The 23,493-nt window shown below is 36.0% G+C and overlaps 1 protein-coding gene and 2 long non-coding RNA genes across 4 annotated transcripts; 1 reads left to right on the top strand and 2 right to left on the bottom strand.

The window, feature by feature from the left end:
• Positions 1 to 608: 608 nt before the first annotated feature.
• LOC106367114 (probable inactive heme oxygenase 2, chloroplastic) lies at positions 609 to 2,368 on the bottom strand. Its single transcript, XM_013806822.3, has 4 exons — positions 1,886 to 2,368; positions 1,581 to 1,807; positions 1,011 to 1,118; positions 609 to 906 (listed from the first exon to the last, which is right to left on the bottom strand). Exons 1-4 carry the CDS (start codon positions 2,337 to 2,339, stop codon positions 814 to 816), a joined length of 882 nt encoding a protein of 293 aa, XP_013662276.2. The 5' UTR covers positions 2,340 to 2,368; the 3' UTR covers positions 609 to 813.
• A 200-nt stretch (positions 2,369 to 2,568) lies between these two features.
• Positions 2,569 to 4,264, top strand: LOC125577582. Of its 2 annotated transcripts, none has more exons than XR_007315995.1 (4): positions 2,569 to 2,916; positions 3,149 to 3,222; positions 3,322 to 3,703; positions 3,930 to 4,264. It is a non-coding gene; the product is annotated as an uncharacterized LOC125577582 (long non-coding RNA). The 2 variants fall into 2 exon arrangements; XR_007315994.1 differs by having other exon boundaries at positions 2,576 to 2,916; positions 3,522 to 3,703.
• Positions 4,265 to 6,005: 1,741 nt separating this feature from the next.
• On the bottom strand, positions 6,006 to 7,236 carry LOC125577583. Its single transcript, XR_007315996.1, has 2 exons — positions 6,839 to 7,236; positions 6,006 to 6,503 (listed from the first exon to the last, which is right to left on the bottom strand). It is a non-coding gene; the product is annotated as an uncharacterized LOC125577583 (long non-coding RNA).
• Between the last annotated feature and the right edge of the window lie 16,257 nt (positions 7,237 to 23,493).

Raw genomic sequence — 23,493 nt, 5'->3', positions numbered from 1 at the left:
TTCGGGATTTTGGTTTTAAACTTGAATCAAACCCAATCTATTTTTAAGTCAGTTCCACTTCGGGTTTTTAAAAATAGAAACCGATCTAAACCTAACATTATCCAAACCGATCCAATCCAAATAAAACCATTAAGTTGTTATGTTTTGAACATTTCTATAATTATCGAAAAACAAACACTTGTGCGGACGCGCTGGATCAAAAACTAGTTATTATTATTATCATTTCATCTCATGGCTGCACTTGGTCATTAAGAGACTCACCAAAATGCGAGAAGAAGGGTCTCCGTTGTTGTTGTCTCAAATAAACAAAACAAAAATCATCACAGAAACAGAAAAACAAAGAAAAGGAGGAAATTGTAACCGAAACAAGAGATTGGTGGTTGAGAAAGACCTCGACTTTGAGTTTAAAAATTGGATTCTCGATCTGATTTACAATTTTTGCGGTATATTCATTAGGAGAGAGGTAGACTTAGTCACATGTTTAGATTTAGTTGAGGAAGATAGTTTAGTTTGAGAGAGTTAAGAAGAAGGGCATAAGGGACAAATAATATGAAAAAAGTATCTTTCAGGTAACAAGTGACTCCACATGTAATCAGAAAGACAAAAAGTGACGATGAATGTTAATTTTTCATGATTAGATTGTTACTGCAGTTGGTGCTTGGTTTCAAGTGCAAAAAAGAACTTAAACTAAGCAACAACAATATCTCATCAAGCATTCCTGAGAGTAAGGCCCACAGACTCTTTGCCTACGCCTTGACCATAGTGATTAGTGAACAGAAGTCCTCTCTGGTACTGGGAACGATTTTGTTTTTCTTACAAGACGATCAAGCGAACTATCTGCCCCATATACTTAAATGCCTTTGCAGTTTCCTTCAAGCATTTGTTTTTCTCGTCCCGAGTCCAATGCTTCATCATTGACCAAAACGTATAACAAAAAAAACAAATTGAGAGAAACTTATTATAGTTTTATCAGATGGAAGAGTTGTCATAATAGCATTTACACTCCTCACCTCCCCGAGCACGTTGAGCTTCTCACGGACGCCTTTAAGCAAGTCTTGCGCATCCCCTTCCCACCTAACAAACTCCAGCTCTTTCCCTTCTAGAAGCTTCTCCGACACCTTTAACAAATCAATTTTCTCTGTTACATTTTGAAAACCACACATATTCATATATACTGAAGAGCAACCAAGCAATTACTACGAACGATTAAAGTCGAAAAAACTAGATATCGATTGATAGAAGTAAAAGCAGGAATATGTTCCCATTCATTTATGTAATATAACCAAAATAACCTAGGATCATTACATATGTTCAGAACTGAAGACAAAAGGAGCAAGCTATGTCTTGATTAGTTTGAGATCTCATTTTACTTTTGTTAGTCATGTCTCAGTGAAGAAGAAACAAAATATCTTATCGCATTCTACTGTTCTCCCTCTCATTCATACCACAAAACTCTCTCGATAACCCCAAGCTCTCCTGATTCCTGAATTTACTTATATCTATACTAATCTTTAACTTTAAAGAAAACAGTTAGACATATGAACACTTTTATCAGATAATTCGATTCTCAAGAAACTTACCCGTTTTATTATAACTTGACCACCAGCGATGTGTGAGAAGTAGATACTGTAAAAATGAGAAAGAAACAAAGCTGCATTCTCTTTTGCCTCTTCTTCCAAGTACTTTGCGTACGATACTCCTACCTGGCTTGGTTCCGGTATTGCCAAACCTTGTGTTGTTCTAAACCATTCTAGATCTCTCTCAAGACTTTCACATCTCTCTAACCCAGTTCTCCTAAAGTAAGCATCTGTACAGTTGCCAAAACCCCATAAGCCCAAAATTCATTAACAAAATTAAGAGGCTGAGAGAAGAGAGATTTTCTTACAGGACACATCCTCAGATTCGTCTGCAATTCTTTCGATAGTGTCGAAGACAAGCTTGCTATCCACCAAGAAGTTAAGAAAGCCTTCCTTGCTCGGACTCCAAGTCTCTGCCTCCAATTCATCACCATCTTCTCCTTCTTGTTCCTTGTCGTTTGCGGGGTCCACTTTCTTTCCATTAGCGTTGCGTAATCTCATGGCGACGAATCTCATTTCCTCGGTTATCCCAACGCTCTCTCCTGGGTACTGTTTCCTGTACTTTGTTCTCTTCTTCTTTGGGCTGCTCGGCACGGTCATGGGTGACGAGCAACGACAGAGACTGAGAGTAAGATTGGTTGGGTTATTTCTCTGAGTCGGGAAAGATATTATCGAGGTGAGAGGATGGTGATGAAGAAGAGATAGAACGAGCTTAGGAGGTGAATAAGGTGTCTCAGGCGTTTGCCTCATGAGAGAAGCCATGGATTCTTCCGACCAAACAAACAAAGATGGATTGAGTACTTTATATTTTCTTGTCTCCCTTACGTTACTGAAAATTAAAGCCCATATGGCAATACAAAACTGTAGAGGCTAGGCCCAACACCATCTATAATACATCTAACCATTAGCATATTATCCGGATCCGAGGATTGATCAGGGATCGGTCCGAAAATTTGGGTTTCACCGAATATACCCGATCTATACTATTATTTTTGGGGAAATTTTACTTGTACACTTTCTTTGGTACCACATTTCAAGTATACCACTAGTATGGGGACATTTTCACAAATACACTTTTCATTAATGACCAAAAGACCATACTAACCCTAACTTTATCTCTCTCTCTCTCTCGCGACCATCTTCTTTTCCTCTCTCTTTCTCTCGATCTTTTTTCTTCTTCTCTGCCTCCGATTCACCGGAGATCCACCGTCTCTCTCTCGCGATCTTTTTTCTTCCTCTCTGCCTCCGATTCACTGGAGATCCACCATCTCTCTCTCATTCCACCGGTTCTCTGCGGTTCACACTGTCGACTCCTACTTCTGTACAAGATTCCCAACTGGTATGCATCTAATTTCTCATTTTTTTGTTTGTGTCGATTAATTTTGCGAAATTTCGATTTTGTGGTTACTCTAGTCGAAAAATCAAACAAGGTTGCTTTAGACTTCTAATATGTACAGGTCGATCAAAGATAAACAGTTTTGATTGTGAAAACATTGAGTTTTTGACAACTTAAGACCCTTTATAACCCTTTGTAAATCTAAGTTATTTTGTAATGTAATTGATATGTTCAGTTCCTGAGAAGCTGTGTTCAAGCTTATACGAGAGCCACAACCCTGCCAGCACACATTTGCTTCGATGTACAATGGTAATCACCATTTTCATCATTGACTCTTGTTTTTCTCTTAAATCTTATTGAACAATCATTGAGATTTTTTTTTGTTTCTTCTTGTGTCTAAAATTGCAGAATATGTTCCCTTTAGCGAACTAATCTCCTCTGATTCCTTGATTGTGAAACCTCTGTTTCTCAGTTGTTGATTTTGTTCCATTTACTTTTTTACTTGCTCTCTCTCTCACATACAAAGACCATAGCTTTTCCACAAGTTTCGTGGCAGAAAATTTTCAGGCATTCTATATCAGATTTTGAGTGTTTGGTTACTTTAACAGCCTGCTTCTGCTGATGGATCTGGAAACTGAAAATCGAATAGCTTCGGTTCTGTTGAGAGAAGCAGCAGAGTTGAGGAGACAAGCTGAAAAAGATGGTGTCCGAGCTTATCTTGAGAAGCCTAATGTAAGGCATCGACCTAACTCGAGGTTTCTCACAGCAACTGTCCTTGGTGTTCAACAATGTAATGCTTTTCTTTCCATCTTTTACTTATTTTCGTTTTACAAAATTTAAGATTGAAAAGGATAAGCCTTTGCATTGCTATAGTGTGTGATATTTTTTTGTTCGTTGAAGCAATAGCTGTATGTTTTTGGAAGAGGATTATTTTAATTTTTGGTGAATGGTCAATTCACAATAAGAAAGTTGGCAGAATCTGAAAGTTTTGTTTTGGGTTCTGCGTTTCTTAACAGTTCAGTGTTGGAGAAGTCTCCGGAGGCGGCTTTAGATGTGGATCAGACGATCTTCGTGGTTGTGGCGGAAGACGTGGAGAGGAGCAAAACAACGGTGTTATGGGCGGCAAGAAACTTCTCCAGCAAGAAGATTTGCTTGCTTTACGTCCATCGTCCTGCTCGGCCTGCCTCTTGCAGTGAGAATCTTTTGTTTCTCTTTCTCTCCGACTTAACTGTTTTGTGGTGAATTATAGAATATTTATGGATGTTGAATTGTTCTTGAGTGTAGATTTGCTCATGAATCATGATTGAATCTTACCGAGTCTATATATATATCGTTTAGTTGATTGTGGATGATGTTAATGATGTACCTCTGTTTGCTAAGAAAATCTGAAAAATGATATAATTGTTTTATAAAGAAGAGGCAGAGAAACCATATCAAATTATATCATCATAATAAAATCCTTATAAGGCTTTATAAAGATAATTAATAATTTATAAATGTTTATAAATCATTTATGAAAATTCAGAAATCATTTATAAACATTTATCAATAGTTTATATATATTCCTATAAATGATTTATAAACCTTTATAAAATCACTTATAAGTATATACCAAATATTTATAAGGTTTTATAAAATCATTTATAAATATTTAGAAAGGTAATTTCATTTATAAAGTCTTAAAAATAATTTATAAGATTTTATAAATCTTTACATTTAGAAGTAAAATATTCATAAAGCTATTATAAGTTTAAAAAGTTTAAAAAGTAAAATCGGTGATATAAATACATGATGATGCTCGTTACTAATTTTCTGAAAAAAGAAACTAAAGTAAATGTAAAGTACAAATGATTTACAGCTTACAATCACTTATAAGAACACGTGTTACACATATATATTACAGAAAGACATGTGTCTTGTTTCTCTTATATGTGTCAAGAACATATATATTACATATAAAAATACGTGTCTTCTCTCTCTTTCTGCAACTCCAATCTTCTTGAAAATTGTGTTTCCCTCTGAAAACATAAAAACATAAGACTAAATATATATATATATATATATATATATATATATATATTTTTTACGGTTTCTTTTATAAGGCTTTATAAACATAAAAATTGTAATAAATACCTCAAGCGGATTACCTTTATAAAATCACTTATAAATTTTATAGGAGCTTATAAAACCTTGTATCAACCATCTATAAAGTTTTTAAAACATATATAAATATTTATAAGATTTTATAAATCTTTTTCAAGAGTTTATAAATCTTTTGCAAGAGTTTATAAATCTTTTATAAGATTTTATAAATCTTTACATTTAGAAGTAAATATTCATAAAGCTATTATAAGTTTAAAAAGTTTAAAAAGTAAAATTGGATATATAAATACATGAAGATGCTCGTTACTAATTTTCTGAAAAAAGAAACTAGAGTAAATGTAAAGTACAAATGATTTACAGCTTACAATCACTTATAAGAACACGTGTTACACATATATATTACAGAAAAACATGTGTCTTGTTTCTTTTATATGTGTCAAGAACATATATATTACATATAAAAGCACGTGTCTTCTCTCTCTTTCTGCAACTCCAATCTTCTTGAAAATTGTGTTTTCCTATGAAAACATAAAAACATAAGGCTAAATATATATATATATATATATATATATATATATATATTGTTTTACGGTTTCTTTTATAAGGCCTTATAAATATAAAAATTGTAATAAATACCTCAAGCGGGTTACCTTTATAAAATCACTTATAAATTTTATAAGAGCTTATAAAACCTTGTATCAACCATCTATAAAGTTTTTAAAACATATATAAATATTTATAAAACTACTTAAAAGGGTTTATAAAACTATTTACAAGAACTTATAAGCTATTTATAAGAGTTTTTACATTTATTTATAAGTGTTCATAAATTAATTTACAAGGTTTATAAATTTATTTATAAGAGTTTATAAATCACCAAATTAACCAATTTCCACCATTTCTTTGCTTATTAAAGAACATCATTCTTTTACAGTTTATTTTATAAGGCCTTATAAAAATGTATAATTGAACATTGAGATGATTGAGCATTGAGAGATACTTGGGGTTTCTGAATTTATAATAGTTTATAAAAATTTATAAAGGGTTTACAAAACCACAATGTTAGATGAACGCCTCAGTTCTGCAGATGCACATAATGTATCCAGACCAGATATATAGCCTTCTAGGACTTTTCTCACAGCAATAGCAAAAGCCTGATTAACAAGAGTATAGCAGCTCTTGTTATTGGCTTCTTCATTTTCACCTACTTTACAGCTCTCCCCTGTCCCTCAACTTCCAACTTGAAGTTCATGAAATGGGTCTACAAAGTTATGGAGAAGAAAAACCAAAGAACCAAAGCATCATATGTTTCAAAGAATCTGTCCCAAGGCGTCAGTGCTTGATAACTGATGCCACAAGCTCAGACTTTGGTGGGTTGTCCTATCGGCTGGCTCAGAGCATAATACATAAGAGAGCTTATGTATGCTAATAAGAGAAGACTCAACACCTTGCAGAACATTCAACGCCAACCTAACCAAGCTTTATTCCTATTAAAAAGCAACAAAATTGTCAGAGAATGTGGCCAAAAGTATAAGTAGTCTCAATAAACGTCTTTCATCTAAGCACTAAAGATATTCCATTGTTCTGCAATTAATTACTAAGAATAGAAATCTAAGAACATCACATCTTAATATTCCCTAAGATAATGATTTCGCTGTAACTCAATACAGTACATCGAATACTAAACTCAAATCAATAAAATTGATACTTCTTTTTCCCCAAATCATTCCCTATTAGGTTTCTGATCCTAGCCACTCAAGCAAAATGCAAAGCTCATGTGTTCCACGCATACAAACATGAAAAACGTAAATGGTGAACTTACAGAGACAAAGGAAGAAGATAGAGGAGAAGCACGAGTTGGTGGAAGGTAAAGCTCCTCCTGTTTGAGCTTCTCCAGAAGCGAATCAACGCTCGACGCCACCGTCCTTATTTCTCAAGTAAGAGATCGTCTCAGCTTCGTCGGAGAATTCGTCAGCGCCGTCAAATCCGCCGGAGAACTCGCCAGCGCCGTCCGGAGAACTCGTTAGTGTCGTCGGATTTGATCACCGTCGAATTCGAAATCAATTTAGGAACTCTCAGATTTGGAATTAGGGGAGAAAGAGAGATTTAGGTTTATTTATTCAAGGGTATAATGGTACTTTGTCTATTAAAATTTTAATGGTAAAATTGAAAAGTGTAAAGTTGAAAAGTGGTATTAGTAAAATGGTATTAGTGGCAATTCCCCATTATTTTTGAAGTGATATAGTTTATGTGTTAGTTTTTCCATGTTTTTAGTTTTTTTTTTCATTTATTAATATTTATTTATTATATTATATGGTATATATATAATATATATTACATAGAACTTAAATGTAATTTTAGATATAATATCACTAAATCTCATATTTTTAGGTTTTTTTCATTTATTAATATTTATTTATTATATTATATTATATGGTGTATATAATATATATTGCATAGAACTTAAATGTAATTTTAGATATAATAATACTAAATCTCATCAAAAATATATTAAATGTTAGGCTTATGTATCAGCTTTTTCATATTTTTAGGTTTTTTTCATTTATTAATATTTATTTATTATATTATATGGTGTATATAATATATATTGCATATAACTTAAATGTGATTTTAGATATAATATTACTAAATCTCATCAAAAATATATTAAATGTTTAGAAAATATAAAAATAATTCCATTGTGAGTATAAAAAATAACAATAATAGATTCTTACTTATATAAAATATATATACAAATAAATTATTAATTTATAGTATTTACGGGACTATCTATTTATATAGAATTTTCTAAAAAAATATTATCTTATTATTTTAATAAGATAATAAGATAAACATGTTCACACGTTTAAAAAAAATATGTAGAGGTTTATAAAATTTTAATACAACAGCAAGCATATATTTTTTAATAAAAATATTTCATATATAAATAATTTTATTTTTTGATTAATCGTTATGAAAACATATATAATTATTTATTTGGTATTTGACTTAATAAAACATAAACTAATAACTATTCGTGAAAAGATTATGCCCGCATGTGCGGGCAAAACACCTAGTTGGATATGTATTTCAAATTAATTTGGATACCTATTCGAGATCCGATAAAGTACTTGAATATATCCAAGTGTGACATATGCCCTTAGTAACTACTAGCCTTAAATGTCTTTATTAGTTCTAATAATCTCTATTCACCTTGTTTTTTTAGAGGTGATTCCAATCCTGACTTTTGATATTTTCAGTTTCTATTCTACTTTTGGAGTATAAATTCGTGAGAAATCATGCTTGAAACCCTAAAGAAATTGCAGTTTCTGTATCCACCTTTAGAGACTTCGAGACATTGTTTTGAAGTAAGAAATCAATTTTTTTTTGTTGTGATAACTGATTTGATTTCAGTTCTTCTTCTCTTGTTATTCTTGATGTTAGAATCGTCTCTTTCACTGGTTATGTTGACTTGTATCGATTATGTCTTAAGATAGTATTGTTATGATATGATATAGAATTGTTATGAATTGTATATAGGATTATGTCTTGATATCTATTTTGATATAAAATTGTCTCTGTCACTGGTATTTTCTTGTTCATCTTCTTGTTTATTAGGTGATCATTTTGATTCATATTAGAATTTTGATATCGATTCTCATATGTTAAGTTCCTGCACTTATGTATCTCACTGGTTATGTCTTACTCTCATGATTCTTGTCTTACTTTTTCATGTGTATATGAATATTTTGTCATTTCCATATAACATTGAGATTGAGACAAATGATGAAAATCAAGAAGAGTATGTGTGTACTAATAACTGAAAAATGGAAAGAAGGTTCAGGGAGGAATGCAAGCATGTTGCATCCACCTAAATCAAAGAAGACAACTACAAGATTTCATATATAGGAACACTACTTAGCAGAAAATCACATGCTACCATTGTCAGTGTATGTTTGGTTCTGCATCTTTAGCAGGAACTTCAAACTAAGAATCATCGATTGTTATGTAAGTTCTACTTGGTGTGGAATCAGAGTCAAGCTTCTGGTGCAATAACCATTAACAATGAAGGATGTCTAATGAATGCACAAGTGTATGAAGGTGTGTGTAGAGATGCGAGTAATGAGCTGCTAGTGTTGGCAGAATTTCAACTTTCATTCTCTGAAAGTATTTGTTGGAGACACTTTTATAGCCATTGTAGCCTCTTCAAACCTCAAGAAGAACTGCTATAATGGACTTTTTCCAAATGTATGAGAAAGAAGGCGGCTTTTTGAGGGAATGGTTTAAGGTTTGTAAGTAGAGAGTTTCACTTACAACAAACATTTGAGTGGCACAAACTACAAGAGCGAGCTACATGGTGGTTATAGTTCATTTTGTTGATGTGAATAGGCATTTAAAGAAGCTGATAATTGGGCTTAAGCATTTATGTAACCATAAAGGCTAGACAATTGATATTGTTCTTCTTGGCTGTATTGTCGAACGGGGAATAGAGAAGGTATTCACCATCACAGTATAATGCTACTACTTACACATCTGCCCTAAAGCGGTTTCAAATGGAGTTCAAATTGGTTGGCAATAAGGCATTGGTGTTCGATGGAAAATATATGTATATGAGGTGTTCACCTCACATCATCAATATGATAGTAAGAGATGATATGCTTCAAATAAGTGAGAATGTGGAAGAAATTAGACAATGTAGTATGTAAGGTATTCAACTCCAAGACAAAAAATCATATGAGCTTACAGTTGAGTCGGGAAAAATGGCAAGAGCACAGTGTGCTTTTTAACATCAAAACGAGGTGTAATTAAACTTATCTTATGTTGCAAAGGGCTATTAAGTTTAAGGTGGCACTAGATAAAATGAAAGAGGTTGAAAATGGAAACAAAAGGATATGACCTCTTGGTAATGGTACCGTTAATTGAAATGTTGTGGAGATGCTAGTGAAGTTTCTGATAATTTTCTACATTAGTTGTCCCAGGTTCCATGTCTATTTGCTCGCATAAGTGTTATATTTAGACAGAGAGTTGACAAGAAAAGTTTATGACACGAGATCTAAGTTTGAAAAGTATTGGAAGGGAATGAAGAACATCAACAAGTTTCTAGTTATTGATTTTGTCTTTGATTCGAGTAAGAAAATGCAATTTGCTAAGATATGCTTTCAGGAAATCTATGGAAATGAAACACCTAAAGCTAAGGATATGTATCAGTCAGTGCATAATGTTATGATTGATATGTTTAAGGAGTACACTACTCATTATAAGAAATAGTCAACACAAATGTCATCTCAGTCCACACAAGCATCATCATCTACTGGAAAAGATCAAGGCTTAGGAGATTCGATTGATGGAATGGATGTGGCTAATGATGATTTCGGTTTCAGCAACCACTGAGATGGCTGCTGAAATTGGAGTTGAAGAAGAAAGGGATGAGTTGGAGTTGTATTTGATGGAGAAAGTAAAGAATCCGAAGACCCTTCTTGGAACATAGTATGATGTTTTTTTTGTGAAGGCTTAATAGTCCTAAGTACCCAATCCTAGAAGAAATGTCCAAAGATGTAGTTCCAATGCAAGTGTCTCTTGTTGCATCCAAAAGTGCTTTCAGCACAAGTGGTACAATTATAAATCCATCTAGGGGTTGTTTAACACACTATATGATTAAGGTCTTGATGTGCGTAGAACAGCGGATGAAAGCTGATATTAAGCTAAGTGAAAATAAGTTGTGACAAATGCTTAAATGCTTGTTGATTTGAGTTACATGAAAAGCTAGAAAAAGGTAAACAACATTTACTTGGCTTATAAATTCTAGTTTTAAGATTAAGTTTCATACTAGTAATACAATTTTTTTATATTTTGGAGTTTGGAACTAGGTTCAATATGGACTAGAAATCTCTGAAACAGCTTAGATGCATTAAGAACATGGAGAAGAAGAAGTTAGTCCGAACCAATGTTATGCTGTTTCTGTTTTTTTTTTCGTTTTGAACTTTTGAAGTTTGAATTCTTGTTTTATTATTGCTTCCTTTGCTTGTTTGACATTTTCAATTCTGGATTTCATGCTTGTTTTGGATGTTGCTAAACTATGGTACTTGTTAATCTAGATTAATTATGGTTTCGTTTGATTTTGTCTTAGTTTAATATTGTTAATAATTGTCCATTTATAGTTGTGTGTTTAGGCCTAAGAATCAGATTTTCTTAGTTAAGCTCAATTTCATTGAATAAATTTTGACTTCATACCCGTAGAACCAAACCAAATACTATAAATTTTTGGTTACTTAGGATGTAACCGTGAATTGTATCCGAACCGATCCAATTTTTTTAATATCCAAATGATACCATTTTTTCTATATCGAAAATACATGATCCGGATCAGAATAAGTACTTGTATGCCCATGGCTAATTACATCAAAAACTAAATTATAACCAAATTAATTAATCAGAAATCTTATAAATATAACTTTGTAATTTTTGTCACAAAATAGTACTCAAAAATAAAATTTATCAATCACTCAAAATACGAAATTAACCTATATCATAAATCATAATTCTAATCTCACCATAAAAATACTAAGCTTTAAGCACTAAACACTAAAATATAATTGCTAAACCTAAATACAAATAAAAATAAAAAGTGATTTTATTTTAGATATTGCGATTTTGGTGATTTCCATTTTTGTATGTTATTTATTTGCTTTGTTTCTTTTTTTTGTCAACCAAACGATTATAATAAAACTAAAAAGGTTTTAAGCGATTACATCCGGACCTATACTCAACGGTAACAAGATAATAACCGGAGGGATCCTCGACGGTTTGATGAACACCGTAAAACAGAAGAACATAACAAGAAATAACAAGTTAATGAGAGATAATTGCTCGACAACAAGAGAACCATGGGAAATCATCTGATGCATCCCTAAATAGGTTACTAAGCATGAAATAGTCGGAATCAACGTTGATTAAACCAAATGGTAAAGTTTGGAAGGAGGCGGAACAAGCAAGAACATCTCTAGCTCCGACTACAAGGCTCCCCGAAGATACTAGGTGAATCTCAACAGAAACAAAGAGTATAAGGGTCCCGGATTTGACAATGACGAACAAATTGGATGGACCTTGAAACTGAATAGTGCTAGTGAAAAAATAAAGCTACTACAAACTATACTGGCCTATGATGGCTGGAAAAATAGTGGCCTTAAATTAAGTACAACATCACGGCTTTGGGCTAGGTGAACCATGTATACTGAGGCTAAAGTTGGCTCCAATTCCATATATATATTTGACGTTGATGGACATGATATGGATGAACTTAAGGTAAGTAGAGACCAATGGACATAACTGGTCGTGTCGGTTTTATTCATGGGTTTTAAGTAGAAAGCATGTAGTAAGACCAACAAAATTCAAAAAGAATTACGAAAAACAGATATCAATAGATGCCATAACATAACATATAACTTTAAAGAAAAAGAGAGATAACAAGTAACACATAAAGCTTCTGAAAGTAGTTGTATTACCAAAGTGTAAATTCCAGAAAGAACAATATTTATATCTTGAACTCTGAGAGAAGAAGATAACCATGTTGCCATGGCTATATAAGACTGATAATAACGGTCTTTAGTGACACTTGAAGCAACAGTAATAGCTATCAAATTAGTCTCATCATTGACCATCATTACTTGGCATTGGTAAAAACTATGCAGAGAGTATTGGATTCTTGATAGATCCTGAGAAATATTGGGAAAGGATAGAGGATCCTCAGAAATATTGGTAAAGGATAGAGGATCACTGAGAGCCCTCCATACTGTCCTCAAAACACTTTGATGATTATTATTTTGCTTGACTATCATAGCTCATGATACCCTCCACATGAATGTTTTATTTTGGGAATTGTTATGGTTTTCCATATATATATATTTCCAAAGCATTATTTCCACTGGAGACAGACCTTGACCATGTAGAGTTTCAGAAAATTTATAACCACTTCGCATTATAAATACCATAATTTGAAAAACACACCCTTTCATCTTGACATGAGAAATTAAATTTCGTATTCGAGATCAAAGTTATATCCTCATCACAAATGATTTCTCTGATCAACTGCACATTCCAGCCATCTATGTAGGGATCAAGCAAATCATTTATAGTGTGAGTAAGGTCAACAACAACATCTTGATCGTAACCAAGGGACGAGGGCTCTCACCCATAATCCAGTTGTCAGTCCACAAATTTGTCCTTTTTCGTTGCCAATCTTGTAAACCAGAAAAAATTTCACATGCGTAACATAGGAAAAGTCAAGAGAATTTCATATTAACTAATTCATCTAAATCACCATGATAAAGGCGTTGTGCATGTCCATTTGATGAAGGTATCATTTCTTAGCAGTAGATACAACCATCAGAGTTTGAATTGTTGTCATATTAACATAAGGAATAATGTTTTCTTGTGATCAATTATCTTTTCTTAATGATAATCAAGTATGACGACACAAGCTTTATATCGTTCAATAGAGCCATCCAAAAAATTCTTCTTAAAAATCTATTTGCTAACAGTTACCACTATTTACGGAACAATGTCTCTAATGTCTCAAGTGTGTTGTTTTTCTAATTACACAACCTCACTCAAGTAGTATCCCAACACAATTTAAACTTTACAACATATTTGAAGTGAACCATATCATTATTAGAAAGGAGAGTAGAAAGAAACAAATGTTAATAAGAGAATAATGATCGTATTACACACATATGTTACCAAAGAAAATGTATCATCATGAACAATAACATACAAGAGACAAATGTCTAACATTGTTTAGCGTTACCACCAACAATTCCTTTTGATCCATTGGATGACAGAGAAATAAGAACGGTCATTACGATTCTTGAACGTATCCTTGTTTTGTGATTCGCGGTGGACAAAACTAAGAGTATCAAAAGTACGAGGATTATCATTTCTTTGAGCTTGTTTTTGATGTGTTATGTCTTTTTACAGTATAATTTAGCTTGAAGTGATTCTGCTTACCATAACCATAACAATCAAATTTTTCCCTTGTTTAGATTTTGAGGTGTCTTTGATACTAACTTGCCTCTCTTACTGCATTCCCCTTAATTGATTAAAACTTACATAAAATCTATCACCTTGAAAATTGTCTACCACAATAGTATTAGTCAATTTTCATAATAAGATTATGGTGGAGAACAAAATGACTCTAATCCAATAGTGTTTTTATCGATTGTAACAATTATCAATAAAATATCATAATCGGATGGGAACACATCAAGATTATGGCCTTAACTTCATCATCAATTTTCATATCACACTATTCAATTGATAAAGGTCGTAATGCCTCCCGATAATCTTATTGAAGTTGTTAACATGAACAATAAAGTTACCAGATTCTGACATCTTTAACTCATACAAATTCTGTTTCAAATATAGCTTATTCAACAATATTTTCGACATGTACATTTTTCTAATTTACTGGACATCACACTAAAAATTGTGATGTATATTACTTGATTGGCAAATATCATTAGATAGACAAAGTCAGATAGTAGAAACTACCTGATCATGTATCTTTCAAACCATCCTTCAAAATTTGTTATGGATTGGTCTCAAACAACACTTTATTCTTCTTCTCATGGTTTGTTGGCAGATCTAGCAAAATAGATTTTAGAAAAGAAAAGTAAATAACCGCAAACATGACAAAATCAGCCCACATTTTAAGATCTTACCGTTTAAATACCGAAGAAGTCACCCTGATCAGGAGAACAACCACCACTTGGATCTACACAGAGACCAGAGAAAAAAATTTGGGACATGAAACCCAGATTTGGTCCCTTCAGATATATGATAATGAAGTTTTTAATCCTGAAACTGCCGAAAACCACCATAAACTCACTGTTGCATCGTTAGCCACCATAAATTTGAACAACTTCAAACCTAAGAAACAACAGAGAGAATGCAAAGCGAAAACTAGAAAACATGGAAAAAGGATTTTTGAACGACTAGTTTACAAATTGGCCACCAGAGAAAAAAATATTATATAGTTTTGAGTAATGCTATCTGAAAACTAACACTCAATTTATAAAATTTGGATAGAAGGAATATCATGTAACTTTTTTTTCTATCTCTCGTATTGATTTGCTTCTAAGAAAATGGAGTCTTGTTCTCGAAAAATGTAAAACTTTATATCATCCTTTAAACAAGATTGGTATTCTTCTTACTCCAAGGCATTGTAGTTTCATATTTGTACAGAAAACCGTGGTTAATACTTAATAAGATAACCATAACTTGTTCATTGATGGTCACTAACGTGTTAGGCGAAAAATATGGACGCCAGCCACGTGCATTGTCCCTTCCGAGTTTTGATTTTTTTTATTTGGTGTTTTCTTTAAGGAGTTTTGTGATTTTCTCTTTAATCTCACTCGACCGTCTCTCTCACTCAAAATCTCTCCAAACTCGTGTTCTCAAATCTCAAACAAAAACTCAACACAAACTTTCTCCGACAATGGGTTGCGTTTCCTCCAACCTCCTGAATCAAAGCGATGACTTCTCTCAACTCGCCGTCTGCCACCACCACTTGGTCCAGCTTACTTCCTCCACTTACGGCCTTCTCAATCTCGACCCTCCGCCTCCTCCTTCCTCCTCCGTTATCTCCGCACCAGCAACACCCATGACTCCGCCTGAGAGTGTTGAGGAATTGAGCTCCGTCAATTCCACTCCGATCGATTCCGGCGAACTTCACAAATCAAGAACACACTCGATTTCACCCGGTTCGCGGTGTTAACGAACCGCTACGTCCGGTTAGGATCTTTCGATCCCCAACTTCCATAGATGAATCGGAAACCACCTCCGACGGGTTTATACACGAAGGTCACTCACCACCGATCACACTCTAATCGGTTTACAAGGTTAAGAGAATCCTAAAGAATGAGACTACCCAAGACCCCAAGAACATACAACCTCTCTGTATTTCTTCTCTCTTGATCTCTCTCTATCTCTCTCTTGAAGCCCCAACGAAGAAGACGATGACTCTGCGTCTCTCTCCGTTCTTCGCTCTCTCTTCATGGAAGAAGACTTCTGCTTCTTATAAAGGGTCAACTATTAATCCTTGCACATGCCTGTCACGTGCTCATAATAGATACCTCTAATAAGACCTTCTATCTCAGCTAAAGTGTTTCCCATACTTGGCTAAAACCAACGTATCTTCCACAATCTTCAAGCTATTCTTTATAACTTCATCAGGTTGAATCACCATCTCACAATCTCCACCTTGATTCAAGCTTGAGAACTTCCTTGTAAGAGCTGCCTTTCGAACCCAATTGACCAGGCTCTAAACTTGGCATTTTTATCTTCATGTACCTGCATAAGTCCCACTTATACAACCCAAACACATAGTAAATTTAATCCCTAAACTTACTGCACTATCAATGACACTAGAGACATTAGTCAAGCTCAATCTCAGTGATCACCAAAGTAATCACGTCCATTCTTGAGTTCCTGACTTCCCTATGTCTCCTCCTGAGTTTTACCAGCTTTGACACATTCTTTTGCAAAGCTAAACTCTCATTGATCCTGTGTTTTCATCACCTGGATACCTGAGTTAAACCACTCAGAAACAGAACATTAACAAGCAAAATAATCATCTCAGGCTTGTTAACATCCAACAGAAACCTTCCCTAAGCATGACTGCTTATTAGGTTAGCCAACCACACAGTTACCACTATGGTTTCTGTCACAACCATCAGCATGTTAAAGTGATTGAGAAAACTTAACCTTTCTTCCTGCAACATGATTCTTGTGCTATAGCCGTTTGTTTCTTGTCATGTGCACTGACCTTAGAAACAAACTCCCATGAATCATTTGCAATAGGTCCTTGAATCACACATGCTTCAACCTGAAGCAATCCTTGATTCATACCTGCAAAACAATCTCAACCAACTATATGTTAGTTTAATTCAAACCTGAGATTGTACTTACAGTCACTTGTTTGAACTTTAAGCATCACTCTGCTCCGCTATTGTTTCCAATAGAACACGCCGTCTAACTCCACCTGGCTAGAAAGACTTTCGAAACATTGATCTTTGCTTAACCTTGTCCAAACCCCTTTCTGTCTCAGACTTGTTTGTATCAGACTTGCTGGGAAATCTTCTTTGTACCACCATTAGTACAACGAAACCCAACGTCCAACTGTTAACCTTGCTAGACTGATTCTGGATGTACCTCCAGCTCAAGCAATCTTCCAACAGACCTGCATCAACAGCTTAAACCTTCCTGCTGACATCTTCTTTCAACCTTGTCTCACACCAACTGCCTCTTGTAGTGTTCCTGAGACTTCCCTGTGCATCAGCCTTTAAGATATCTTCTCTAGAACCCTGATATCTTCTCTCTGCTATGCCATCCTCTAACACCTTTACATGTAGAAGAAAAAACCACACCAGACTTGGTGTTTGCATCACATTCTGTCTCAGACCGAATCCATATCTCATTCTGATTCGCTTCAGTCTTTGAACATGCCTTCAAAGCCTGTAAATCTCCCGTGAGTAACAATCCTCTGTTATCCCTGAGCAGAAACTTTCCTTCGCTTCTTTGTGATGCTCCCAAAGACACAAGTAGACCTCACTTGTTCTTAACCCCAATGCAGTTTTACTCCTCTGCATTTTCATTCAATTATGAATGCCTTCAGTTGCTTAACCTTCTGAGATGACCATACTTCCTTATCCGTTGACCCTGACTTTGAAGCTATCGTTCTTGCAGGCCCTGCAACAGACCCTGCAACTAGCCTTTCTTCAACGTGTCCTCATCTCAGATACTCAAACCATCTCCTTATCCTTGAGATGCCTGCAACTGACCACTAGATGTTCTTACCACCATCAATCACTCCACCAGACTTGAGCAGCCTCCACTTTTACCTCTGATGAAACCAACCTGTGACTGAACCTGTTGACATCTCTTTCTGACCTTGGAACTTTGTCTTCTTCAGATACCAATCACCATGACTCCTAACAAAACCAGTGACACATTCCCTATTAACTCCTTCTCGCTGTGAGCTAACCATCCTCTGAAACCGTCTTGACTTTAGTACTCCACCTGCAGTTAAACCTCTTAAATGGCTTATACTTTATTTACTTGCAGAGACTCCACCTGAAGCTTGAATCCTTCAACAAACTCCAAATATTTCTCAACTTAGCTCCACCTTGAGAGTTAAACATCACTGTCTCGTTATTCAACCATGGATCATTGCTTGATACTGTGTCTCAGCCTCATGACACACACTCATTGTCTCTGCAGCCACTGAAAAAAAAAAAATCGCTTATACCAGAAGATCACCACAATGCTTCCATTTGCTTCTTTGTGCCACTTAACTTGAACTGGCTTTCACTGCTGCAAGCATTCCCTCTTTTGAATGTGTAACTTGTGTCAATCTTTGAGACATTTCTCATGTTGTATCTCTTTGACATCTTGACTCTTCCTTGTCACTGAACTCTGACCATTCAGAACAGAACTCCTGCTGCCATCTTCAAGTACTTCATTACACTAACAAACCGAGCTTTTGGCCGTTAGGAATGTACCATTTTAAAGCCCACTGTCAAGTAAACTAGAAAATACTTCCCTTTCCATAGGTTTCTATACCACTGATTCCACCATCAGTTGCACCAAGAGTAATCATCTTCCCAGCCAAGTTAAGACACTACTTCCCTGTGTCACAACAGCTCTGACCTGAGCTTGTCTCAGTTAATGCAATACACCACAAGAGCTTCTTGCTTCAGCTCCCACATGAGCATTTATGTTTCAGCAGATAAGACTGTCTATTTGCTTTACACACATCTATTCTGCTCCAAACTGATTCCCTCTTGACTTTGATAACACTCTTTGCCTCCTTCTCGCTACTGATCGAGACCTCCTTGAGTTTGTTCAGCTTGGTTATCCCCTCACACAGCTCCACCTCGAACTGTGCTTCTTTCTTGTTTTGACTCTGCCTTAATGTCTTTGTAATTCATATCCTCTATGAAGAACCCATGCTGACTGCCGACATCCTCTTCACATATGATAACCACACGCTGAAGCCTTCATCTGATGAGACCATGCTGAACCTTGAACTCGTTGATACTCTCTGGGCTTTCTTCTCAGAAACTCCTCTGAAAATAACACTGCTCCACAAGTTCTTCTTGCTGCCACTGAGAACTCCAATATGATCTTGCCTCAGTCTCTGTCCAGCCATCTTTTGAGAACGTTCACGTTCTTCATGTTCTTCCCACAGACATGAACTTACCCAGATGTATTCTACCTCTGGAGCTTCCTTGTGTGAACTCACTTCTGGCCTTTTACAATTTTTCCTTCATTCCTGGATCATATCTCCAAAGCTCATCACGCCTCAGAACTAACCATCTGAACCTCACAGATTTCATGATCAACCTCTTGACCACATTCACCACGTTCTGTAGACTTCCCAGATTTTGAGCTTCTGATCCTTACACCTGAGACTAATCAAACACACAAGCTTCCCTCAAATCTGAACCATAACTTGAAAGCCTTCAAAGTTATTTCCCTGCTCTCATAAACTGATTTTCTGATCTTGATCCATACTCAAAACACCATATACTTCTCTGAATTCTGAAAACCAAAACTGATGTAAAAGCTTCCACCAACACACAATAGTCAAACCACCTAAGGCGTCCCCTAGTTCTTCGATCTAAATGTGTTACCTCCTGCTTATTTCCTCAGCAAACACTTGAACACAAGCAGCATGTACTCCTTTCACACCAAGAATTTAACCAAAGAAAACAACTTGAACCTAGTACAACTTTGGCTATCTCCTTATGCAAAACCAGTATGCTCTCTTGTGTTCCAAACCAGCTTTCAATTCCTTGAGAATCACCAACCATGAGTACCAAGAACATCAACGAAATACATCACACGATGTACCTTGTGAGTGCAGCTAAACTTGACAAAAATCCCTGATTTGAGCCTTACTTTTGCTTGATTCTTTCTTATTGCATAACCCTGCGTCGAAAGCTCTCAGCGTTGAGACATCCTCCTCTCGTTAGCTGCCATGATTTCACCTTTTGAAATCATCACCAGGGATGAGTTTATTCCCTGAGACTCTGTCTTTCTTCAAGACCTGTGATATCAACATGAACCCAGCTGATACCTTCTCCTTCCTCAGCTCGAGACGTCTCCGTAACAGTAAACCATACGGCTCGTCTTCTTTGAAACTTGACGAAGAGTACGTTATCTTTGATTCTCCTTCCTCTTTCCAGAACCTGCAATCTCCATCACATAACAGATTCCAGACTCCATAATTAATTGATCCAAGATCAATCACCAACTTAGCTCGTGATATCGCAAACCCGTAACGATTCATCTTTCTTCTTCCTCCGGTTCGTTTCTTGAACGAATCACTTGAAGATCCGAAGCTAATCCACGCATCGCCATAACCTTGCGCTCTGATACCACTTGTTGAGGAATTGAGCTCCGTCAATTCCACTCCGATCGATTCCGGCGAACTTCACAAATCAAGAACACACTCGATTTCACCCGGTTCGCGGTGTTAACGAACCGCTACGTCCGGTTAGGATCTTTCGATCCCCAACTTCCATAGATGAATCGGAAACCACCTCCGACGGGTTTATACACGAAGGTCACTCACCACCGATCACACTCTAATCGGTTTACAAGGTTAAGAGAATCCTAAAGAATGAGACTACCCAAGACCCCAAGAACATACAACCTCTCTGTATTTCTTCTCTCTTGATCTCTCTCTATCTCTCTCTTGAAGCCCCAACGAAGAAGACGATGACTCTGCGTCTCTCTCCGTTCTTCGCTCTCTCTTCATGGAAGAAGACTTCTGCTTCTTATAAAGGGTCAACTATTAATCCTTGCACATGCCTGTCACGTGCTCATAATAGATACCTCTAATAAGACCTTCTATCTCAGCTAAAGTGTTTCCCATACTTGGCTAAAACCAACGTATCTTCCACAATCTTCAAGCTATTCTTTATAACTTCATCAGGTTGAATCACCATCTCACAGAGAGATTCACCTTCGTCGGTAAGGAGCCAATAACCGTCAAGTCAGAGCCGGAGGTTATTAACTTCTGGGAGCTGATGTCCGGTCTCGACGCAGATACTTGCCGGTTCTCTCCTCTTCCGGTGAAACGCAATGTCTCCTCCGTCGGAGTGAACAAAGAGAACTCGGATCCTAATTGGAAAAACCCTGGAACTCAATCCAACAACGACGCCGTTCTGAAACCGCTAGATCCGAAAATTGCGGAGGAGGAACCGGAGAAGCTGTGTCCTCCCGGCGACGGCGGAGATAACCGCGTTGTGATCTACACAACGTCGTTGCGCGGCGTACGGAGGACATTCGATGCGTGTAACGCCGTGAGAGCTGCGATAGAGAGCTTCGGTGTAGTAATCTGCGAGAGAGACATTTCCATGGACAGAGGGTTCAGAGAAGAGCTCACGAGTCTTATGTCCGGAGAGTCTGTGCTGCCGCCTAGGGTTTTTGTGAAGGGGAGGTATATTGGTGGAGTAGAGGAGGTGATGAATTTGGTGGAAGAGGGTTTGCTCCGAGATTTGCTCAGAGGGATTCCGAGGAGGAAAGATCGAGGCGGCGGTTGCGACGGTTGCGGTGGTTTAAGCTTCTTTCCCTGTTCTGAGTGTAATGGAAGCTGCAAAGTGGTGGACGGATGGGGAAGCGACGTTGTAGTAGTGAGATGTAATAAGTGTAACGAGAATGGTCTTGTTCTTTGTCCCATTTGCAGCTAAATATAGTTATTATCTCTCAAACTGGAATCGTTAGCTAGTACTACTTCTGTAAGAAAACTTATCACCCTCTCTCTGTTTCAAGATTATGCTGGATCAAGGCAAAGATCTTGCTCCGGTAGAGATACCTTCTTGTTAGATGGTTACATAAAATCAATACAAAAGCCTTTGTCTTCTTTGTTAAGGGTAGGTTCCAATTGGTGAGACAGAACGGTTATAGAGTTCTTTTAGCAAGAAATATATATTTAGCTGACGAATGGTTTGGAGGGAAACTTTACAATCTGGGAACGTTGTACTCTCTAGTCTAGGAACTTAAAAGCCAAAACAATGATCATTACTTTAATCGAAATGAAACAAGACTACCTAAAGTGAATTGATTATATCGTTTATGGTAAAACATGAGTGTAGATAATGTATTGTATGGAGTAATATTGAAGAGAACAATGCTCTAAGTCGATACTAGACATTCCTATTTACGAGGAATAGTAGTATAAGTGTCTTTTCTAAACCCCTGCAATATGAGCGACTGGTAAAGAATCTAATCTTGGAATTGCGTTTTCCAAGTAGCAGGTCGGGGTTTTAAGTGTGTCAGCTAATTAGTCTTTTGGAAGACACATAGGAAGCCCAAAGGAAGCAAGACTGAACAACTGATAAACAAAGTGATAAAATAAACCTACATGTTTAATACGAGAATAGATGACCTGATCAGCCACATTAAGCTGAGCACAAGGAGGGATACCTACCTATCTCCGTCATCAGTAGCATTGTCAGCAAACAACCGATACTGCCTCCATTGAAGATTGAGTCGAAGTTATCTACTTCTTAAAAGACCAAACAACTTTGACCAAAAAAAAAGACCAAACAACAGGATGCGAACCAAACCAAGATAATGTATACCAGATCGTTAGCACAACTTGAAATAATCATGACCATTGTGTTAGAGGTCCCCGATTCAAATGATCGCTAAAAAATTTAATATTACATGTGGTTTTGGATCGGGAGGGATTACCTGTTTCGACTCCAAACCTTTTGATATCCAAAAAAATGTATGCCTGTAGAGTTTCCAGTCCAATCAGCATATGAGAAAGCATGTAAATTTAAGTTGTTGCGTAGGAGAAAGATACCTTGATCTCGAGTGCCTGAATGAACACGTGCTTATCAATGATATTCATGGTAGTTCATGAACTGTAATAACTTGGTCACCGCAAAGGCCACATCTAGCCTCATGGAATGTAGATAATGTAAGCTTCCAACAACAGTTCAATATTCATGATCATCCACAAGAGGTGAATCAGAATGAAGCTACAAGTATAAATTTAATGGCATATTAGTGGACACATGATTTGCTTACATTATGTTGGTGTGAACTAGTAGATCAGTTATGTAGTTCTGTTAAGTTAAGAAAAGGACCTCGTTAGTGCGATGTGTTTCGATGCCCAGAAAGTAGCCTAGTGCACACATGTCCTTGATGATGTTTGATTTCCCAATAACTGAATAAATCGCTTGATCACATCAGAGTCGTTTCCGGTTATGACTATGTTATCAACATATACGAGGCCTTGACGATTCAAGATGAAGAGAGATGCACCAGAGAAGGGGTTTTCAAAACCTGAATCCATAAGAAATGTGCAGAGATTTTCGTAACATGCCTTTTGAGCCTATTTGAGGTTGTACAAAGCTTTGCGGAGCTTACAAACATAGTGTGACAGTGAAAACTTATGTTTCC

The sequence above is a fragment of the Brassica napus genome, chromosome A9 (genome assembly GCF_020379485.1).
Source record: "Brassica napus cultivar Da-Ae chromosome A9, Da-Ae, whole genome shotgun sequence".
In the NCBI taxonomy this organism is placed as follows: domain Eukaryota; kingdom Viridiplantae; phylum Streptophyta; class Magnoliopsida; order Brassicales; family Brassicaceae; genus Brassica; species Brassica napus.
This window is presented reverse-complemented; position numbering and strand designations above follow the sequence as displayed.

Coding starts and splice junctions, on each gene's coding strand:
- LOC106367114 (XM_013806822.3), bottom strand. CDS start 2,339: ATGGCTTCTCTCATGAGGCAAACGCCTGAGACACCTTATTCACCTCCT. Junction 1,808..1,885: donor CGAATCTGAGGATGTGTCCT/GTAAGAAAATCT, acceptor GCAACTGTACAG/ATGCTTACTTTAGGAGAACT. Junction 1,119..1,580: donor GTCAAGTTATAATAAAACGG/GTAAGTTTCTTG, acceptor GATTTGTTAAAG/GTGTCGGAGAAGCTTCTAGA.